This window comes from Malurus melanocephalus, unplaced genomic scaffold (assembly GCF_030028575.1).
Source record: "Malurus melanocephalus ecotype Western Australia unplaced genomic scaffold, MMel_1.1 scaffold_145, whole genome shotgun sequence".
NCBI classification, from domain to species: domain Eukaryota; kingdom Metazoa; phylum Chordata; class Aves; order Passeriformes; family Maluridae; genus Malurus; species Malurus melanocephalus.
In genome coordinates, this window is record NW_026623377.1 from 1,063,256 (window position 1) to 1,082,759 (window position 19,504).

Genomic DNA, 19,504 nt, shown 5'->3' on the forward strand with positions numbered 1-19,504 from the left:
GGGTGGACGACGCCTCATCCGCCCCGGCACGGAACGTTTAGAGGCCGGAACCCGTCGGCCATAGGGGGGAGGGGGAGAAGAGGCGGGGGAAAAGAAAAGAGCGGACGCGGCGCCGCCGCCATTGCACAGGCTCCGCTCCCGCCGCCGCCATTCCCGGCCATGTACCGGCCGGGATTCCGCGCACCGACATCTCCCTACCCGGGCGGCGGCTTCCGGAGCCCTTCCTTCGGCGGAGAGCCCCTGCCGCCCTCTCCGCGGGGCTACGGGAGCCCCCACCACACGCCGCCCTACAGCCACCGGCCCGGGCCGTATGGCAGCGGCCTCTCGCCCCGAGGCCCCGGGTTCCAGGGGCGCTTCGGGAGCCCCTCGCCGGGGGCGCAGACCTCGCGCAGGCCGCAGAGCGTCAGCCCCCGGTACCCGGCTCTGTATGGCGGCGCTTCTCCGGCCGGAGCGCCTCTGCACCCGCCGCCGCAGCAAAAGCGCTCGCCCGGCGGCTTTCAGAGGCACTTTCAGGTATGGGGCCAGGCGGAGAGGGAGGGAGGGAAGGGAGGGAGGGAGCGAACTGCTGCTGCTGCTGCTGCTTCTAAAGGCGGCATGTAGCCCGCTGGGTAGAGAGCACTCCGAGGGCTTATGCCAGCGCAGTATCCGCCCGCCAACAGGATTTTCAGGGGAGAGCGAGGCTTGAACCGCACTGGGCAACATCAGTCTTTCCCTGCCCATTACCCCACAGTAGACAGGATGGACAGAGCATAGGCAGCTGTGAGATGAGGGAAGGGAAGAGGGCCTCAGACCTGGCCTGTTGTGAAGGCACAAGGATTGACAGGAGTGCAACTTTCTTTTTTTTTCATATTCTGGCGTGTGAAGGTAGAATATGAAGCAGCGCCCGAAACTTCAGTAAACACCTCCTTCTCCGGTATATGCCTCACTTTGATCAGTTTTCTTTAATACAGTGGTGAAGCGCTCTGTGCTTTTAATTTGCCTGTGTTGCCCTGCGTCATGGGAACTGCCCTATCCACGCCCTATCCACACTCGGAGCTTTCAGGGACGCGGATAGAGAAAAGGAGTGCTCTATTAAAGAGAATTAAGCTGAGGCTCCTTTAAGGAGAAATGAGGCCATGTGTTGGGATAACAGACGTTCATTTTAAAGTCTTTGCAGTGACTGAAAGCTTCTGGTTTCCTGAAAGCCATCAATAGCAGCAGCCATCAAAAGCATTTTTTCTGCCGAGTTAGTTGTAGTAGGTGACTAGCAATGCACACAGGGATGACCATTCTCAAGATGAGAAAAGCTTTATATAACTGGCTTTATGCAATATTAGAGAAAAGAGTGTAACAAATGACACATGCAGTATAAACCATGATAAATTTTTTGTGTTCTTATTGGTACTTGAAGGATTAAATATGATAATGAAGTGACATCATAATAGAGATTAGTAAAGTCTTAATGTGCCTGCACTGCATTGTTACATGTCCCTTTAAAACTAGTATTTTGTTACTTTCTTATGGTGCAGTTCACTCAGGAATCTCATAGTTGGTAGAAGGGGATCATTATAAAATTTATACATTTTCTTCAGCATAACAGCAGAGATTCTCCTGGTGTGGAAGCCAACAGATTGCTTAACCTAAGTGCCTTTTGAGACAGCTAAGGATGTGGCATTTCTGCTGCAGATTCTGGATGTACAAACGATGTCATCAATGTCTAATTTCCCTTCAAAAGATCACTCTTTGGCTGTTCAATTAAGTGTTTTTTTCAAAGCCTGCCTTTGAATTAATTGAGCAGAAGAATATGCAGGAATCCTTTTGTCCCTAGTTTTAGTCAGAGCTGTTTCATGTCAGGACCTGAGGACAGGAACCCTCCCACAGGCTACATTTGTAATGTAAGAAACCTTACATAAAATCAGGTTACATTCTGAGGTAAGAAACATGACGTGAAAAAGGTAAAAGTTTGAATCCAGTCTCAGACTTTAAGTGTTTCAGGTGTGCTGGCTGATGGCAGTTCCCTTGGAGTCTCAGAGGATATTCTTATCTGTAGGTTTACCTAGAACTGAAGAAATGTGTGAGTCTGTATGCCTTTATGGGTGTACACATGAGCTGTTCTGTCTGGGAGGGCAGTAGAGGCAGTCACTGAGAGAGTTAGTCACCATGAGTCCCCATTTGGTTTGGTGTGGACAAGAATCTGTGCCCATGAGGCCATAAATAGATTTGTGTAGAAGGCCTTTTTGCATTTTCTAAGCATAATGTTTCTTGTGAGGCATGTGCATTGTCCCCTCTCTTACATCAATCCTGTTAAGAGGACTACAGTGCTTTTTAAATTGTTGATGCTTCAGTTACGTTTAAGATGGAAAGTCTTAGGTGGCCCTTTAAAATTACATTGGAAAATCCAAAAGACAGTTTATGTTTAGTGTTCGATTAATGTCATGCCATTAGCATTCTGTGCTTACTTTGTGCTTGGAGACTTTCATTCTTTGAAATAAACAGAAAACTTGAAGAAAAACACACTGGGCTTTTTTTTTTCTGAAATGGCTAACAGCCTTTATGTGGCCAGTAGTTTACAGCACTTTCTGTTTTTTCCACAGAGATACTTCTGCATTATAGTTTATGAAAACATGTTTATGGAAACAAGGGTCTGTAGTGGCAGGACAAGGGGAAATGGCTTTAAAATGTAAGAGAGTAAGTTTGCATTGGATATTAGGGAGAATTTCTGTACTTTGAGGGTGGTGAGACAATGGAACAGGTTGCCCAGAGAAGTTTTGGATGCACCATCTCGGGCATTGTTCAAGGCCAGGGTGGATGGGGCATTGAGCAACCCAGACTAGAGCATCCATACCCTTGGGAGGAAGGCTGGAACTGGTTGATGTTTATGGTCCCTTCCAACCCAAACCATTCTGTGATTTCTCTTTGTTGCATTTCTCGTCTCTGCTTAGAATTCACTTAGGGGTAATTTTTCATTTCCTACACCCAGCAGGAATTAGTGAACTAGCCAATAGCAGCAGCTGCTTAGTGGTGTGGCTCAAAAATTATTACAGAAARTAAAAGAAATGCCACCCTTTTGAAATGGTACAGTTGTAATTTTTGTGGGTTTTTATATGCCAGCAGCTATAATTACATCAGGTGAAGAAAGCTGATAAAGGGAATTAACTGTCCCAAATTTCAAGTCAATATTACACCATTCAGTAACATGTTAATGAATAGCACCAAAAGATGTTGTTTTCTACTCTAAAAAGAGATTTTTTTATCTGTCGAGAAAGTACTGAGAAGAGATTGACTGTTTCTTTAAGGATAGTTCAATGAGGGAAGGATGCTGGCATTAATGTCCATTAATAGAAAGTTTTTTAAGCTAACTTTGGTACCAAATAGTACCTTTTGCATTGAATGGTTTCACTTGTACAGGTAAGGGTGTTTTCCTTTTCCACCGGCCTATAATTATAATATAATGCGAATAATCACATTTTTATTTTGTTTTCTTCCCAGAAAAAAAAAAATCAGGGGTAAAAGCATCATATGACGACTAGTATTCTAAACTTGATTAACCTACATGCTTAAATGTAATACATACTGAAGGCTGTCCATCTTGTATTATATAATGATAAATTTCCTAAGTTTCAAAAATGCTAAAATGTCAGTGTAATGTCAGTGTTACTGATGACCTGCATCACATTGCAGTGAAATTTAAGATTATTAAATAAATCCATGCAAATGAGCCTTACCATTGAATTATTTTGCTCCTTTACTGAATACAGCAGATGATTATATTAGTTCAGATTTCTTTTGCCTTCCTCAGATTAAATACAGCATTAAATAAGATCCACATTTAATGTGTTTTACAGTGTCAAAGTTAAAAGGTCTTAATTAAATGTGGTGATTTAGAGATGATGGGGTTTTGTGTTGATTTAGGACAGAGTGCATTGTGTACTGCTTCTTCACTACTAAATGTGAGTGCTTAAAATAAATGTCACTTTTGCTAGTGCAAGTCAATTTACTCTAGGAAACTCCATGTTCCATAGAAAGTTTTTAGGTGTATTCTGAGGTGATTMTCTGTCCCTCATGGGGTTTTATGCACTAAAGTAATTCACCACCTTTTAAAAATTCTTCTATTTGAGATCATTGTCTTAGCTACATAACCTAACTGCAAAGAATCACTGGAAAAAAATGTCCCGTAAATAAGGCATGGATGTTCCCACATTTGATCAGGTATCCATTATCAAAAAACTTCAGGAGTTCCTGAAAAGTTTTTGCTGGAAACTCATCAACATATTCTTGCCACAGCACATTAGCAGAAATGGGTTCGAGCTGTTTGAAATCTATTCTTCTGGCTTTCACTTTATGGCACCATTTCCCAGTTTTACTCAGAAATTGTTTCATATGATCAATTTACATAGATGCTGTTACGGCTTATTAGTCAAATTCAGATACCATCACTGCTGATCCAGAAATTCAGGGATGGCAGGATTCTGGGGGAAAGTGGCCATTAATCAAGTGCACTTAACCTGCTATGCAAAATCTGATAATCAGCCTCAAGGAATCCTGTTGTTCTAACTGTACAGAATGCAATGGGCATGCTTGGAGATTATTGTCTATCTGTAGTATGGGCTGTTTAACTTTGGTTAAAACAAAATAATCTAAATAAATGCAGCTTTAGACAAAAACTAACTTTTTAGAGGAGTGAATCTGAGGAAAAGGACAATGGAGGATGCTAACAGGAGAAAATTATTGTAGGAGTTCCTTTATGTCGCATGTCTCTAGGCTGCAGACTTGTAGCAACTTTACAGAAGCAATTGTGATCCTTGATCTTAAAAAAAATCAAATATGAAAAATCCCTGCAAAAGTCAGTACCTGCTAAATCACTGATTACCATTGAGATTGTATATGAAAAGTAGTTACCTGTTCTCAGATTTCACAGAACACTGGTTTAGTTGAAAGAGAATTTTTTTCAGATTAATTCTTTGTAGCTATTTGCACTATACAAATACAAAGTTCAATCTGTAAGTACTTAATATCTCACTTCTGCTCTTGTTAATATTGTCAGCTCTTCCTCAGCCTCTAACTCCCTGTTTTGTTGTTCAGCTTTTGTTAGATGTCTTGTTGACATAGGCAGATTATGAAAAATAGCATGAGCTGCTTTTCTACAGCTGTGTGCCAGAGTGATGTGAACAAGTGTTTTGGAGAAGGCTGGTGCTTTTTTCTTATCCTAGTAAACCATCACTCATAAGTAAAAATACATTGAAGTTAGTATTTCCTGAGGAACATGCAAGTGAGGTATAGTAATTACAATTAATAATCAGCTTCAGAGCTCTACTACAGTAGAAGGAGCTCTTTTTAATTTTTTTTTTTAATTATCTTTTTTTTTTTTAAGTTTGAATTAGACTATTAAATGTTTCTTTACCTGATGGTTTTCTTCCAAAGGGATCACCCAGGACATCTACTCCATTTGGTACAACGCATGGCAGAGAGAAAAGAGTGTCTAATGATGTGGAAAACTATTACAGACCTTCAATGCTTGAGGACCCATGGGCTGGCCTAGAGCCAGTTTCTGTTACAGACATAAACCAGCAATACAGCAGTGAACAAACAACATGTACTGGTAAAAAAGGGAGGTATTTCAGCTAACACTTAAAGGCCAAGTAACTCCATCTTGTCAGAAAAACTTTGGGACAGAATCTTTACACTTACACAAGTTGAACAGTAATCAAGACCTTAGATAATACTTTTATTTCATCACATGTCCACCCTTGTATCTTACTTTTTTATTGCATTGGATATTTTTATGTATGGGAGGCAAAAGGAGTGATAGGAAAAGTTGTATTTCTGGCTATGTGGAAGTGCTTACCAGCTTTGAAGAACAAAGTGTTCTTTAATCACCAGCGACTGATTTGTGACTGTTAAAACAGGTTTCCATATACTTACCTCGTCCATGCCAGATTGTTAGCCTTTTGTTGTAAAGTCTCTTAGGAAGTGGTATTTTTTATGTTTCGACATTTTTAGAATGAAATAACTTGGAAATAAAATTTTGTAAACCCTTGTTTTGTAATGTATAAAGAATATTTTAGGAGCTTTGTTAAGGTGTCTGTTAACATAGTAGTTCACAACAGTGAAATTAGGTGACTCCTGTAAATGTGCTTGTATGCTGTAGGTAACGCCTGGTTTTGTGCATAACAATTTCTGTTAATTTCAGGGTAATATGAAGTTGAAACATGACTTTTAGTCATCTCAGGAAAAGAATGTATTGGTTTTGGAAAGTTTAATTTGTTGAACCAACGCTTGAGTCACAAACCTAATTCTGGAATCATTTGCTTTTGTGTTTTAAAATATATATATTTGGATCAATATCAGAAATTTCTGGATTATGGTAACAAGTCTGTTCAGTGGCTATTTAAGTCTAGAGAGCACATAAAACATCAAGCTTAAATAAATGTGAATGTTGGTTTTGGACATACCTGCTAGAATAGTACAGAATGAACAACACTGTTATAGATTTGATATTAGCACATGCATGGATTTTTTTTTAATCTGTTTTACATTTTTCAATTATTTTTTCTTTTTATTTAGGACAAGCATCATTGCCAGAATTGTTCTGTGTGTGTACATGCAATATTTTTATACTAGAAGAAGAAAACAGTGAGTTGCCTTTTTTAGAGCTTGTCTTTACATGGAAGATCCATCTGAAATCCAGTAGTGAATATCATAATCTAGAATAAAAAATAAATAGTTCCAACTTCAGGCATGTTCTTAACTTGCCATGTTAAGCCTGCAGTAGTTAGATACATTTTTGTTGAACGTGTCATTATTTGTTGATCTTGGCTTTTAAGCCGAGATAGAGTGTGAAAACTTTGTTAAATAAAAACATTAGTTTAGTTTTCAAAATACATGTGTTCTTTTAAGCCTCTTACATACTCAAAACATATTTTTGTAGTTCTAAGGCATGGTTAGGTAAAAAAGCACAAGGAATCACATTAAGCTGTTCATAGTAACTTGTCTTTTGCTGCGGTAGAATAGTCCTCTACTCTTTGTCTGTTTCAGGATAAAATGTGTAGGTTAATACCACCTTCAGGAACAACTTCAAAATACAAGAAGGTGTTAACATGTTGAAACGTGCTTAGTCTCCTGTGCTCTTAGGACCAGAGTCTAAAGTATGTCACTTCTCTCTTCCCCCAGTTGCCCCTCTTATTTTAGTATTGTATTCAAAAAGGCTGCTTCTGAGAACATAATGCCTGCTGGATATCAAAAATGGTTAAATCTTCATCCCAGAATCAAAACAACTGTGCCTTAAAGGGCATCTAGATCAGTGTTGTTATCTGTAATAGGTACCAGCAAAACTGAGATGATTGACAAGTTGTAGTCTTTAGAATTTATACGTAAGTTAATCAATGTCATTTTGAAAAGTGAAGTGTGACATTTTCTTTCCTTTTTTTTTTCTTTTTTTGAAACCTTGTCAGGTGCTGTTAAGCTCAGAAAAAAAGTTTTAGTGTGCTTAACCAAGTCACCTTTTTGTTGTCATTTCCTGTGTGATTGAATGCAATTTATTTTTTGCAATATTTGGTGATCTTGGGAAGATGAATATGATTTTATTTAGGAGAGTGAAGCCATGATGTGCTCTCAGTTAGGCATGAGAAAGAGTCTAGGTTTGGAAGGAAGAAAGGAAAGGTAAAGGATTCATGAGAAAATAAGAGTCTTAGAGATGGGACTTCTTACACAGTAGCCAGTATGAGCTGCCCTTGCACATTACAAAGATGGATTTTTCCACTTTGGCATTGTAATTGGCCCAGGCACCAAAGCCAGACTCATCTGGTAATAACTCTTAACTCCTGGAACCAGATGTGAGACAGCAGTGAAGGTAAATGTTCCAGAAAGAGAAATGAGGAAATAATCTTGAAGCACTGTTTAATCCATGCAGACCTTCCATAATGCCATCTGTTAAGCTGCTGCTCCAGTGGGCTTCAAGATATGACCCAACAATTTTAAGTACATCATACTGCTAAAGACTCCAGTCATTTRGTCAAGAATCAGCACCAAAAACTTAAAAATTATTCACCTTTCTGGCTTCTGGCAGAAATTCTGCAATTACAGTAAAATTTAAATACGTCATTGTTGAACAGCTGTATCACATGTTCAGAACTATAAATATAATGTACTTAAAGTCAATTTAAGCTTTGCCTTTTTTGCCGTGATATCCAGAAAGCTTAAGCCCATACTTCCTCACCAGGTTTTTTTTTCTTTTTACCATATGGCAAACATCATTTTTCCCCACATTTCTAATGGAGAGAGGATATATCACTTCCTCATTGGTTAATGAAGCCATTTCATAGTAACAGTAGGACTCTGGAAATAGCATTTGATGATAAAATGAAAGAACAAAATAAATCCTTTTTTTCATGAACCTGTGAAAGAAAAGAGTGCTTACATCTTGTTAGTGAAGGGATTCTTCTGTAATGAACACACTGAGAATATGGGCATTGCTCTTTGTTCAACTGACTTCTTAGGTTTTAAGGTAAGTAAGTTGCTCCTTTTTCAGAAGTTTGAGTTGATGCACTTTTCCTTACTGCTTTGTTTGCATACTGTTTGTCCATCAAGTCCATTTCACTTTCTTTCTCTTTGCCTTTTGTAAAGAAGTTGTATAACTCGTGACTAAGTCTTCCAGCAAAAATTTAATTTATTTGTGTCGTGGTTTGAACTGTGCCCACGACGTTCCCTCTCCCCCTCCCCACTGGAGAGGGAGAAGGGAGAGAGCGAAAACCCAATTAACACGAAATGTTTATGGCTTTGAGATAAACATAACTGGAAGAAAGATACCTATATGCTCCACAATAGTCAGACAGGCTGCATAACTTAAGTTGCAAAACAGATTTATTACTACACACTACTAAAAAGAAGTATTACGGCACTGGGTGAAAAACAAAGATAGGGATATTTACAAAGAGAAGAAAAATAAAATGGACATTTTAAGACACCTGTTACACTTTCCCAGGGACCCATCTCTTCTCCCAAGTCCCCCCATCTCCACCCCTCCCATGTTGTCCCTCACACACAGGGGGGCAGGAATGAAAGTCTAACACAGATCAAAACAGTCAGCTGTTGTCCAAGCGTTGTAGGATACAACATTCTTACAGCTCCAGCTGTGGGATGTGTCCTTTTCTAAGAAACAGTCAGTAAAAAACTGCTAATAGCAGAAAGGAACTTCTTTACCTTGCAGGAGAAAAGAAAAGAAATGTCCTTCAAAGCCCATGTTGTTTTTTTTCAGCGACGTGAGTCCGATTATCACAAACCTCCTGGCAGAACACCAAACACAGCTTCTTCTACATCAAAACTTCGTGGGGGGAGCAAACCTCTTCTCTATTTCTTGGCTTCATAATATAATCAAAAAGAGTCCGGTCCTCAAAAGGCCAGGGGTTTTTTTCCCTCACAGCAAGGTCGCTTTACTTCTCTATACAGGTCTCTCTCAATATGATGGAAATAGTCCTTTTCAAGAACAACTTATCTCCTCCAGCTGGTCCGAGAACCACAGCAAGGGCACAGCTTCTCCTTACTGTTCTATGATCTTTAGATGTCTCCATTTTTCTTCTTACATCTCCTCACCCTCCTGCTCTGTTTTTTTCCAGTGCAAGATACTAAAACTACATGCTATCAATTAACCTAAACATGGCGGCCGCAGCTATCTTGTTTTGATTTTTTTCTTAAATACTACAAAATACGYCATCACAGAGGTGTAACTATCYTGTGYAATTGGCCCAGGCCTGATGGTCAGCCTGTCCATCAACCTCAGAACCAATGATGGGTTGGCTCTGAAACACAGGAGTGGGGCAGGGCTCTCTTTGCTGGAGAAGAAGAAGAAGGAGACACCCCTAGGACTGCTCACAGCAGCCAACTTTGTGGTTTCTTGATCCCCATCCCCCACCACCAAAAATTGGGCCAAGCAAAACCATGACAATTTGTTACTGTTTGCTCCTGTGTTTAAGAGTGAACTGGGTCACTGCTACATTTTGCTGATATCATAGAAACGGAACATAAATCAGCCACGTGTGTGTGTAATGCAGCCACACACTGGGTGGGTTGTTACCCAAGATGCATACTGTAATAGTTCAAACTTCAGGTCTGGGTTTTCATTCCAGCTTTATAATGTGGAATATTCATTCTTCTGTKGCACTCAGTGTGCACATTGAAATTGTTAAATAATTAGGAATATTAAAATTTCAATTAAAATGGTATGTTAAAAGTTCATATCGAATTCCTTCTCTTTAGAATTAGAAGTAATGTACTGAAATGTAGCATTGTCCGAATGTCAAAGCTGGGAACACTTTCTAGGTAAAATAGATTCTGGTCAGCAGAATGGATGACTACTTTTGCAGTCGGGTTGCTTTTCTTGTTAAGGACATCTTTATGCGCTCTTAACTTTATATGAATTATTTCATTAGACATCACCAGGGGGAGCATTTGAAAAATGCATTATATGGAAATTCTACAAGTAGCTATTCACCTTCTGAAGAGAAGTTTTGTGTAGTGTTTGGTTTTCAAGCTGTGCTTCTGAGTAATCTCACTGAAGTCAGAGGATTTGCTCATGCAACAGGGATGTGTAAGTATCTAATGTTACAGTTTGAAAATTCTTTAATCCATTTGTCTGTCAGTGCTTTTTACCAGCACTGCAGGTGCTGGTAAACTTCTCTGCCTAGCAATTGCTCTGAATTCAAATTCATACATGTGGTCCAATTTATACATGACTGTCTTGCAATGAAATAAACTCCTTCTTAGAATATTTTTCAAAATTCTTAATGAGGAAATACTTTGTTCTCTCTTCCCCAAATCTTGATGCTTGCCTTCCTTCCATCTTCTTGAACTGGCAGAGAAAAGGGAGGATTGCCTACACTCACTGGTGAAGAATCATGTAATGATTTTCATGTCTCTGGCTTTCAGAAATGTGCATACCAATTGATGTAGGTAACTAGATAAACTTCTTTATCATTTGAGATGGCCCAAACAACTTTTTGCAGCACAAGAAATTAAAGAAATCAATTTGTGCTTACACTCAACAACTGAATTCGGCATTCAGTCATTAATTCACAATCAAATTTCTTGCCTGTATCTATGTCTCACAAAGAACAAACTGATTCAGTTTCATTTTCTGCCATTTGCACTGAAATTGTGCTTTACTGATGTAGCATTTAACAATAAGTTCTCAACCTGAACTTCTTAATTTACTTTTACAAAACGAATAGCTCTTGAGTGTTAGACCTCAAATCTAGGCCTTCCCTTTAAACTCTTTTAGATCTGGCAAAAAAAAAAAAAAAGCTGTATCTCATTCCCATTGCTTCCATGATGATACTAAGAAGCCTTTGTCTTCTGGGCTAGAGACAGTTGGGCAGATGCTTGGGATGTGAGCACCCTTCCTGTCCTAGAGTTTACCCTAGACTTTTGCCATTTCAGTGCAGTGGGGCCCAGGAGGTGTTTTTAAACAAATAGTAAGGCGTTTTGCTTCACCAGCTCTGTGTGTTCAGACTATATCAGGGGGTTGCTTAGTGCATATCCTGGATTTTAAATTACATCAGCGTCTTCAGTAAAATCACAGGTGAATTCCACTGCCCTTTGTTCACTGATCTGTGGCTGTTGCACATTACTGTTCTGAACTACTCATGTAAACGTTTGTATACAAGAATATAACTCCTGCAGCTAAAAGGGGTCATACCAGTACAGTTCCAGAGTGAAATTTTTAATGCTTCTAACACTTCTGCTAGTATAATCTGTGCCAAAAATCTGATGTACTACCCTGCTTCTATGTAGCACTAATAATGCTGTATGATGCTGTATTAAACTGCACTGAAACATTCTGGTATCTGTATGTATTTTGCCACAATCTAATTGCTGTGTATTCAAGGTAGTTAAAAGCTGTTACTGTAGAGTCAATGGATTTAAATCTGTTGTATGCATGAGGAAATTCCTATGAGTTCAAACTGCTGAACATGATGTTGATGCAACTGTTAGTATAAATACCAGTAAAGGGAACAACAGAACCTCTTTCTCTCTGGTGCAAATCATTCCCTTTTCAAGCATCACACAAGCTAATGTTAAAACAAGGGAAGAGGWATCAAGCAAATAGTCAGTTTCTGTGGATGACTGCAGAGCATAAAGCACAAATAGCAGAGCTAACATAAGCTTCAAAAAGCACTGATTGCCAGCAAGGGAGTAGTATCAACAATAATTGGATTGTAAGTAGCTATTGCAGTGTTTTAAACCACCCCCTCCTGTGGCTTTATGAAGATGTTTAGGTTAATGTAAAAGAAGGCTTTGAGCTGTATTCCCTTAACAGATGTTGGAAAGCAACTTGTTACTTTTCTTACAGTTGAGTTTGCAGAAGAGATTCTTCACCACTTGTCTGTGAAGTCTAGTATCTTTGCCTTTTTTTTTTTTAAGCTAAGATAAAACAGGATTTGAAAATCTCAGGGACTGTCAGAAAGATAAAAGGGAGATTTTACATCTAGAAATGGTCCAAGTGTGCAGCTTCAGTTGGTAAGTATAAAATGGCACTAAGAATCTATTAATTACTTGCTATTGCACTTTTTTAAGGCCATTTCCCTTGTCTGTAAAGTTTTCATAGCCTCCTGGTTGCTATGGCAATTAAATTACACTAAGGAAAATTACTGTGCTGTTCATTTCCAGATGTTAGAAATCTGTTTGTGCACCATGGGCAACAGGTTGAGAAACTGCAATAACTTTGCAGATGAATGAACTGCCAAATTGTGTTGTGATGGAACTGAAGACAGTTTACACTACCAGCAGTGTTCCTGTACTTAGAATAGCTTCTAAAATAGAATTCCAGTCACATAGAAATCCTGCGCAAAGAACCTTTAAATCTGTGTTTTCCAGGTACCTATTGCATCTGGTTGCACTTTTGGACACTATTTCATTTCCTCCCAGAACAACTACCGCATTTTTTTGTACATTGACTCTCCTGTAGCCTGTCATCCTTGCTGCTGTGACATGAAGAAGACATAGTTTCTGTCTGTACTTGGGAATGTACTACTGGTGATAGCCCAGTTTAGTTTCTCTCTGCTGTTAGATCATCCCAGTACACAGGTGACAAAACTTCCATTAACCAAATCTCTATCCTTTTACAGCTTGAAAAGAGCAGATTCTAGTACTTTACTAAACATACCCACAAGGCTTTGTGTACTTTGTATTTCAGGCAAACAGTTTAAAGGGACCTACTAAAAGTGGGTTGTTTTTCTTTAATACACACAACACACATCCTCTCCCACCCAGCTCTATTCAGAGAACATAACTTAGGCAGTCTTACCCTAGTTTTTCCTCTCCAGAGAGTTTTCTATTGTCTCTTTCTTCCCCCGTCTATTTTTTTCAGTACTGTCTACATACCAGCCATAAGTTAAGGCTCTTCTGCATCGGTTTTCCATGGAAATAAGCATACCTTCCCTGCCCTTTCCATTGAAATAGGCTTGCTCCACCCTTCAGGGCTCTGCTGGAGGGTTTGATGAAATTGGTGTCATTCAACCACTCACCACATTCAGTCTCTACAGGTCCTGTTAGTTTACATGCTGGAGGTGACAGAACTATGACAAGTTAGGTCACTTAGATACCCCCTGACTCATCTAAATGAGCCTGCATTGGTTGAGTGGTAGCCTTTGTTGTCAGATGTGGAGTGAGGACTGTACAACACAGACATGCCCTTGCCACAGTGGCCACCCTTTGAAGATTAAAGGCCACTTCTGAACATGCAGACAAGCGGTGCTCAGATCTCTGTTAAACATTACAAATTCAGCCATAATAAACAGGCAGTGTCACTGAGAAGGCAGAGTCATTCTTAGAAGACCAGAAAAAGTGTGAAAAGTGTGTAAGAAGATGGTGTGGGAGAAGTGTTGCGTTGATCCCAGTTCTTTCCGGTAGCTTCCCAACGCAACCATATCTTAAATACTCATGTTTTCACTGAGGATATCCTTGTGGGTAGTACACCAAGTTGGATGGAGAAAAAACACCTCATGAAAGCTTAAAATCAGGTATTTTGCTCCAGCAGCCACAGGACATTTCAATCCATGAATGATAAGAAAGCACATGCACATTTCTGTGAGGAGTCTGGTGAGCAGCAGAAATAAGGTTGTCTGCATAGGAACTTCGTTATTCATTATATGTAATCATTACTGCCAGTTGAAAAAGGTAGTTCAACTTCAGTCCAGCACCAGTTGCTCCAGCTAAATTCTACTTTAGAAGCTTTTGAACAGCCAGATCTGAGACAGAGCACCTGCTTTCAGTCTTGAGACCTATCAGTGAGCAGAAGGAAAAAGCAAGGTTCTGGTGTCATTCTAACTCTATTGATGTAGCAGAGTAAAACAGCAGAAACACATCTAATCAAAACATACGTCTTTAACAGCAACTAGTTTGTTTCTAGGTAAGCATATCATAATTAATAATCCAATTTTGCACCTGGGGAGAATCATCAGTACAGCAGACCTACCCCTCCATCACCTACTGGAAGGGAGACAATAAAGTGAAAGGGTTTCCATATTCAAAAAACATTTGCAGGAGTCTTTCTCAGTCCTTTGTAATGTCACAAAGCATCAACAGTAGATGGGCAAGAGACCAGATTGTGTTACAAGTGTCCCCATAAGGGACACAAAAGAATAGAAGGTTCAAGAAGAGTAAGACCTGCATTCATTCTTTTACTTTGTTTCTTCATAGGCTTCACAATATTGTGGCCAAGCCTTGCCTTTGCTCTGGAGTCACTTTCCACCAGCTATTCCCGTATTCTTTCTGTGGCTGACACTTCTTTTGATCCAGATGCTTCTCTCTTAAGACTTCCACTCTTTTGTGACTTAAGCCATCCATAATTTTTTTAAAAATTTACTTATTATAAAATAAGCATTTAACTTATTTTTATTCAGAACTGTCTATATCACGAGAAGATTTTTCCATTCTGAACTATCAGTTCCCCTCTTTCCGACAAAGCAGATACAAGTGTTTTCAAATGAGACAGAATAAAGGTTGACTTATTTAAAATGTCAACCTTTTAAAATGTCAAGTTTCAAACTAAGCTTGCAGATGGCTGAAACAAGACATTTCAATGAGCTTTTTGAACAGTGAGTGTCAGTGCTGCCAGTGACCATCTTTGCTATAATAATATTGATGCAACATCAATTGCAAAGCAATTTACAAAGGTCCATATCTGTAACATGTCTGCTGGTTTTTTCTTCCTGCAGTTTTCATACTCCTACTTCATTAATTTTGGTCTCGAGGTCTTATTGAATATTTTTGTTGTTGGTAATAGTAGTAGTAGCAGTAGTGGTGGTAGTATTTCTTTATACTAGTTGCAAGTTTTAAGGATCTTTCAAAATGGTAAAGAAAATTTGGGTTCAAAGTAGCAAGTAATATCTATACATATTGAGTCCCAAAGAATTTAATAAGTTCAATGATTCTAGTTGTGAAGAGGTGTGGGATAGACTTTTCAGTATCCATAAACAAAAGCAGTAAGTTAAATATTCCTTTTACTAAGAAATGCTACCTCAATTTTGTCAAATCCCAAATCTTAGTGTCTATCAGTTGGTGGTAGAGAGAAGCATCCTGTGAAATCCTGCACAATGGTATACCTGAGCCTTACCTGGCAACTTCCACATAAACCAAACAGTTTGGTTTAAACCAAAACAAAGACACAATATAAAAAGACTTTGTTGTATCCCAGGCAGAAAAACAATTCACAACTTTTTTTAGGAATTTCCCTCTTGTCTCCAGAAAGGACTGTTCTGGAGTCATGTAAACACAGAGATCTGCTTGCTGTCACTTCATCCTTCTTTTAAGTTCATAAGACTAGAAAGAATCCCAGAGGGAGTTCCAGACCAGGCTACTTTCAGCCATCAGCTTTCCATGCCTTTATCCAGTAAAAAGGAAGATGAAGTGCTAAGGCTCATACATCTGTTTTGTGGACCTACTGGCTATGAGTTTTGTTAAACTTTGAAGTTAATAATACAACTCATTCTGTCTGAAAATAATATCAAACCAAATTTACTTTTCATAATTACAATGAGCAAGATTGTCCAACTTTTATATACCTGAAGCATGTAAGGGAAATTGTGAAGTACAGTAAACTTACGGTGAGAGTACCATTAAACTAGACTTGCTATCTAAAAAAAAAATCTCTAGGCAAAGTGGTATTTTAGTGGAAATCTCTCCATCTCTTGTGCTTCTGTTTGGAGGTACAAACGACCTCTTTATATCTGATTTAGAAATGAGGGCTCATCTCTTAAATTATTTTGCCTCCCTGTTACTCCAGACAGGGAAGTGTAGAAGATCTGAGCAAATAGGAGAATAATGATTCACAGTTGTAGAAATAGCTTTAATCCCTTTACCCTGCTGAACAGAAATTCAATTTACAGATGTAAACATTGCTTTTAATATAAAGTTAAACCAACACATTAATTGCATTTCATTAAACAGCATATCACTCTTTAGAGATGATAACACTGTTAGTCCATCATTTTGTGTACAGGAGAATGAATACCAAGAGGAGATGTCTTGCTTAGGCCTTATTACTATTTAGTGGCAGAAGAGAACCCAGTGTTTTCTGCTTTCCCAGTTGCATTCCCTAAAGTTGGGTAATCAGTAACATTTTCAGAATGAGTTTCAAATGCATTGCTTTCCTGGGAGAAGGGATGCCAACAGAAAGTCAGCCATGCTTTCCAACACATGCTGATGCTATGTAGTGGCTGTTTGATTCTGTGAGCATCTCTCTCACACTCTGCTATTGTTCACTCTCTCTACTGTTCATTAAATGTTCCAAATTCTGATAGAGCTCTAAAAAGAACCCCTTAAATTTCCTCAACCAGCCTTGAAATCTACTGTAGAGAATACAAATACACTCAGAAACATTGCTCTTAACAGGAGAGTCTCTGCCTCTTACTGCATAAGCCTTCAAGGACTTCAAATAAATGAGAATTTTCATTATTTCTTTGATAATCTACATGTTTGTATAGAGAGCTGCATTTCAAGTCTTCTGTAGCCAAAATATGAATGCCAAATTATACATAATTTTTTTTAATGGAAGGTGGTTTTATTAAAAACCCCAACATTGGGTTCAAAAGGGGAAGTCTGACACTGGAGAATTAAATGGAAATCCCTGCTGAAGTTAACAAGGGTTTTGTTTTCATCCTTTTTCTGACCTAAAATCTGCGATGTTGGCAGGAGAGTTTCAACCTAAGATAATAGTTTAAAGCTTTCATTCACAACACCATAGCAATGGAGGTCACAATCTCCTTAGAAAAAGAATACACTATTGAATTTCACTGCATATGGATATGATTTAAGCTATAATCAAAAGTGTACCCGCTTCCAGTGCAAGATTCTCAAGCAATTATCATGGACCAGACCAGTGTTTAGCTCATTAGGCATTAATTTAACAAGACTTTGGTTTTTTTTAATGACCAGTATCTTCATAACTGATTCATGCCTAATCTGTGCAGCACCTGCTCTCTCATCTCCTGGAGGCAAATGTGGTTCAGCTTTTCTGATTAATGAATCAGAAAGTCAATTGTACAATGTTGTAAAATGTATGGTAATAAACTTTCCATGCTTCAAAGCAGAAAAATAATTCACAAACTGATTTCCAGAGTTGAGGTTTCCGGTCCTAAAGTTATTTTGTTGGGGACTCTTTTTGGACTGGAGCTTTAAGTGGTGTAATCACTTTCTAAAGCACAGAACTGTCACTATAATTATGAATGTTTTCATGCATTTTATTTTTTAATAGTTACCAAAAATGAAGCCTAAAAATGATAATGCATTCCTAGTAGTGGTCAAGCTGTGGAAATGCTGAATTTATATTCCAACAATATGTAATATATCATGATGTAGATGATGTTTTGCAAAACACAGAGTGTATAATACAAATGTTACAAACGTGATTTCATGTCTTTTCTGACGAGCTAAAGAGTGATTAATGACAACTTGGGCAGCTTTTGCCTTCCCATCTGGGAACAGTTTTAGAACTGCTCTGATAAACAGTGTGAGCTGGCAGCTTCCCTGGTGCACTTTGGAGTATCCTACCAATAAGAAATCTAATCCCATTTGCTGGGTTTGTTTATGTGCTAATGAATTTAATAATGCTGCTGTGGACATACTCTCCCTCCTGTCCTGTGAAATCCTTCAACAGAGTTACACGACTTGTCAAGGCATTACACAGCCAGATGTTCCTCTCTTGGAAAGGGACGAGCTCATGTCCTGTTAAACGCTCTGCACAGCAAAGCAAGTGCTTGTGTGTTTTTCATGTTGGTTCTGTCTTGTGAAACTGTAGTCTCTGCACTGTGTAACTTGGTCAATTATCACAGTTTCCTGTAGTAGGAGTTGTTTTAAATATCCATCACACTTAAAACATGACTAGAGATAGATTCCCTCAAACTGAGTATCCATGAGGCATCTATATTTGATGGTCTTTGTATTCTGCATATGAAATCCTGATTTTTTCCCTGTTAACTGCAGCCCTTTTGTTGTCAGAATAAGGTTTTAGACATTTTTTATTTGTCAATATAACTGATTCCTCTTATTCTCATAACATTTGCCTTCCCTATTCTGTAGAGGAAATTGATGATTTCACCTAAATTTAAACTACCAGCTTATTTGTTATGGACTGCAGTGACCATACTTAATTCTGTTGGATGCTCTTTACTCCCCTTCTGTTCTTACCACCACAAATCTGTCATATCGGTTGAATATTTAGAAACATACTTCAGCCAAGACCAAAGGATGCCTCATATTGGGACTGCATCTCAAACAACTCGATATTTTTAGAACTTGATGGAAATACTTACTCAGTGCTTTGATGGTGCTTTGATTTACAGCTTCTCATAATGAAGAGCATCATGTAACAGTTTTTTACAATATGAAAGCTTCATAATGCTGAAACCTTGACACAGGACTGAGGAATGAAAAAAAAAAAACAAGTGGAAGAGGCTGCAAGGTAGCAACAAATGACAGGCACTTAAATAAAGCATGCAGAATGTTCCCCCGGATGTGAGGAAGCAATTTCTATTTTAACAGCTGAGATTACCATGAAATACCCAAACCCAAATTGAACTGGAGCTTCCCAGGAGATCAGTTGAAAAAGAAGGTCATCTCCAGTTTACCTGATGCTAAAAGCTGAAATAGGGTTGAATTTCTGAAAGAAGAGGTCTGCAATGTTCTCTTTAATTTGTTGGCTGTTTTATCATTATTCCCAAAAGGCAATATTGTAATGGCAAGTACAGTTTGTAAATAAAAATTATTACTACTACCTGTATGTCTTCTTCCACTGTCTTGCATAAATGTATGTGCTTACTTGGAAGTTTCTCAGCAGGATCTGCAATCCATAACAAGAAGCAATCTGGGGAGAAAAAATGTATGTAGTGTCGTGGTTTGAACTGTGTCCACGACGTTCCCTCAGCCCCCTCCCCACCGGAGAGGGAGAAGGGAGAGCGAAAACCCAATTAACACGAAATATTTATGGCTTTGAGATAAACATAATTGGAAGAAAGATACCTATGTACTCCACAAA

The 19,504-nt window shown here is 38.8% G+C and overlaps 1 protein-coding gene across 1 annotated transcript; it reads left to right on the forward strand.

Moving 5' to 3' along the window:
- Positions 1 to 83: 83 nt before the first annotated feature.
- Positions 84 to 19,495, forward strand: MPLKIP (M-phase specific PLK1 interacting protein). The gene is made up of 2 exons (XM_057371362.1): positions 84 to 513; positions 5,401 to 19,495. The coding sequence occupies exons 1-2, from the start codon at positions 160 to 162 to the stop codon at positions 5,602 to 5,604; spliced, it is 558 nt and encodes a 185-aa protein (XP_057227345.1). The 5' UTR covers positions 84 to 159; the 3' UTR covers positions 5,605 to 19,495.
- Positions 19,496 to 19,504: the final 9 nt, after the last annotated feature.

Bases quoted from the DNA above. Each gene is read 5' to 3' on its own strand.
- MPLKIP (XM_057371362.1), top strand. From the start codon at position 160: ATGTACCGGCCGGGATTCCGCGCACCGACATCTCCCTACCCGGGCGGC. The intron at 514-5,400 runs GTATGGGGCCAG...TTTCTTCCAAAG, and splicing joins GCTTTCAGAGGCACTTTCAG to GGATCACCCAGGACATCTAC.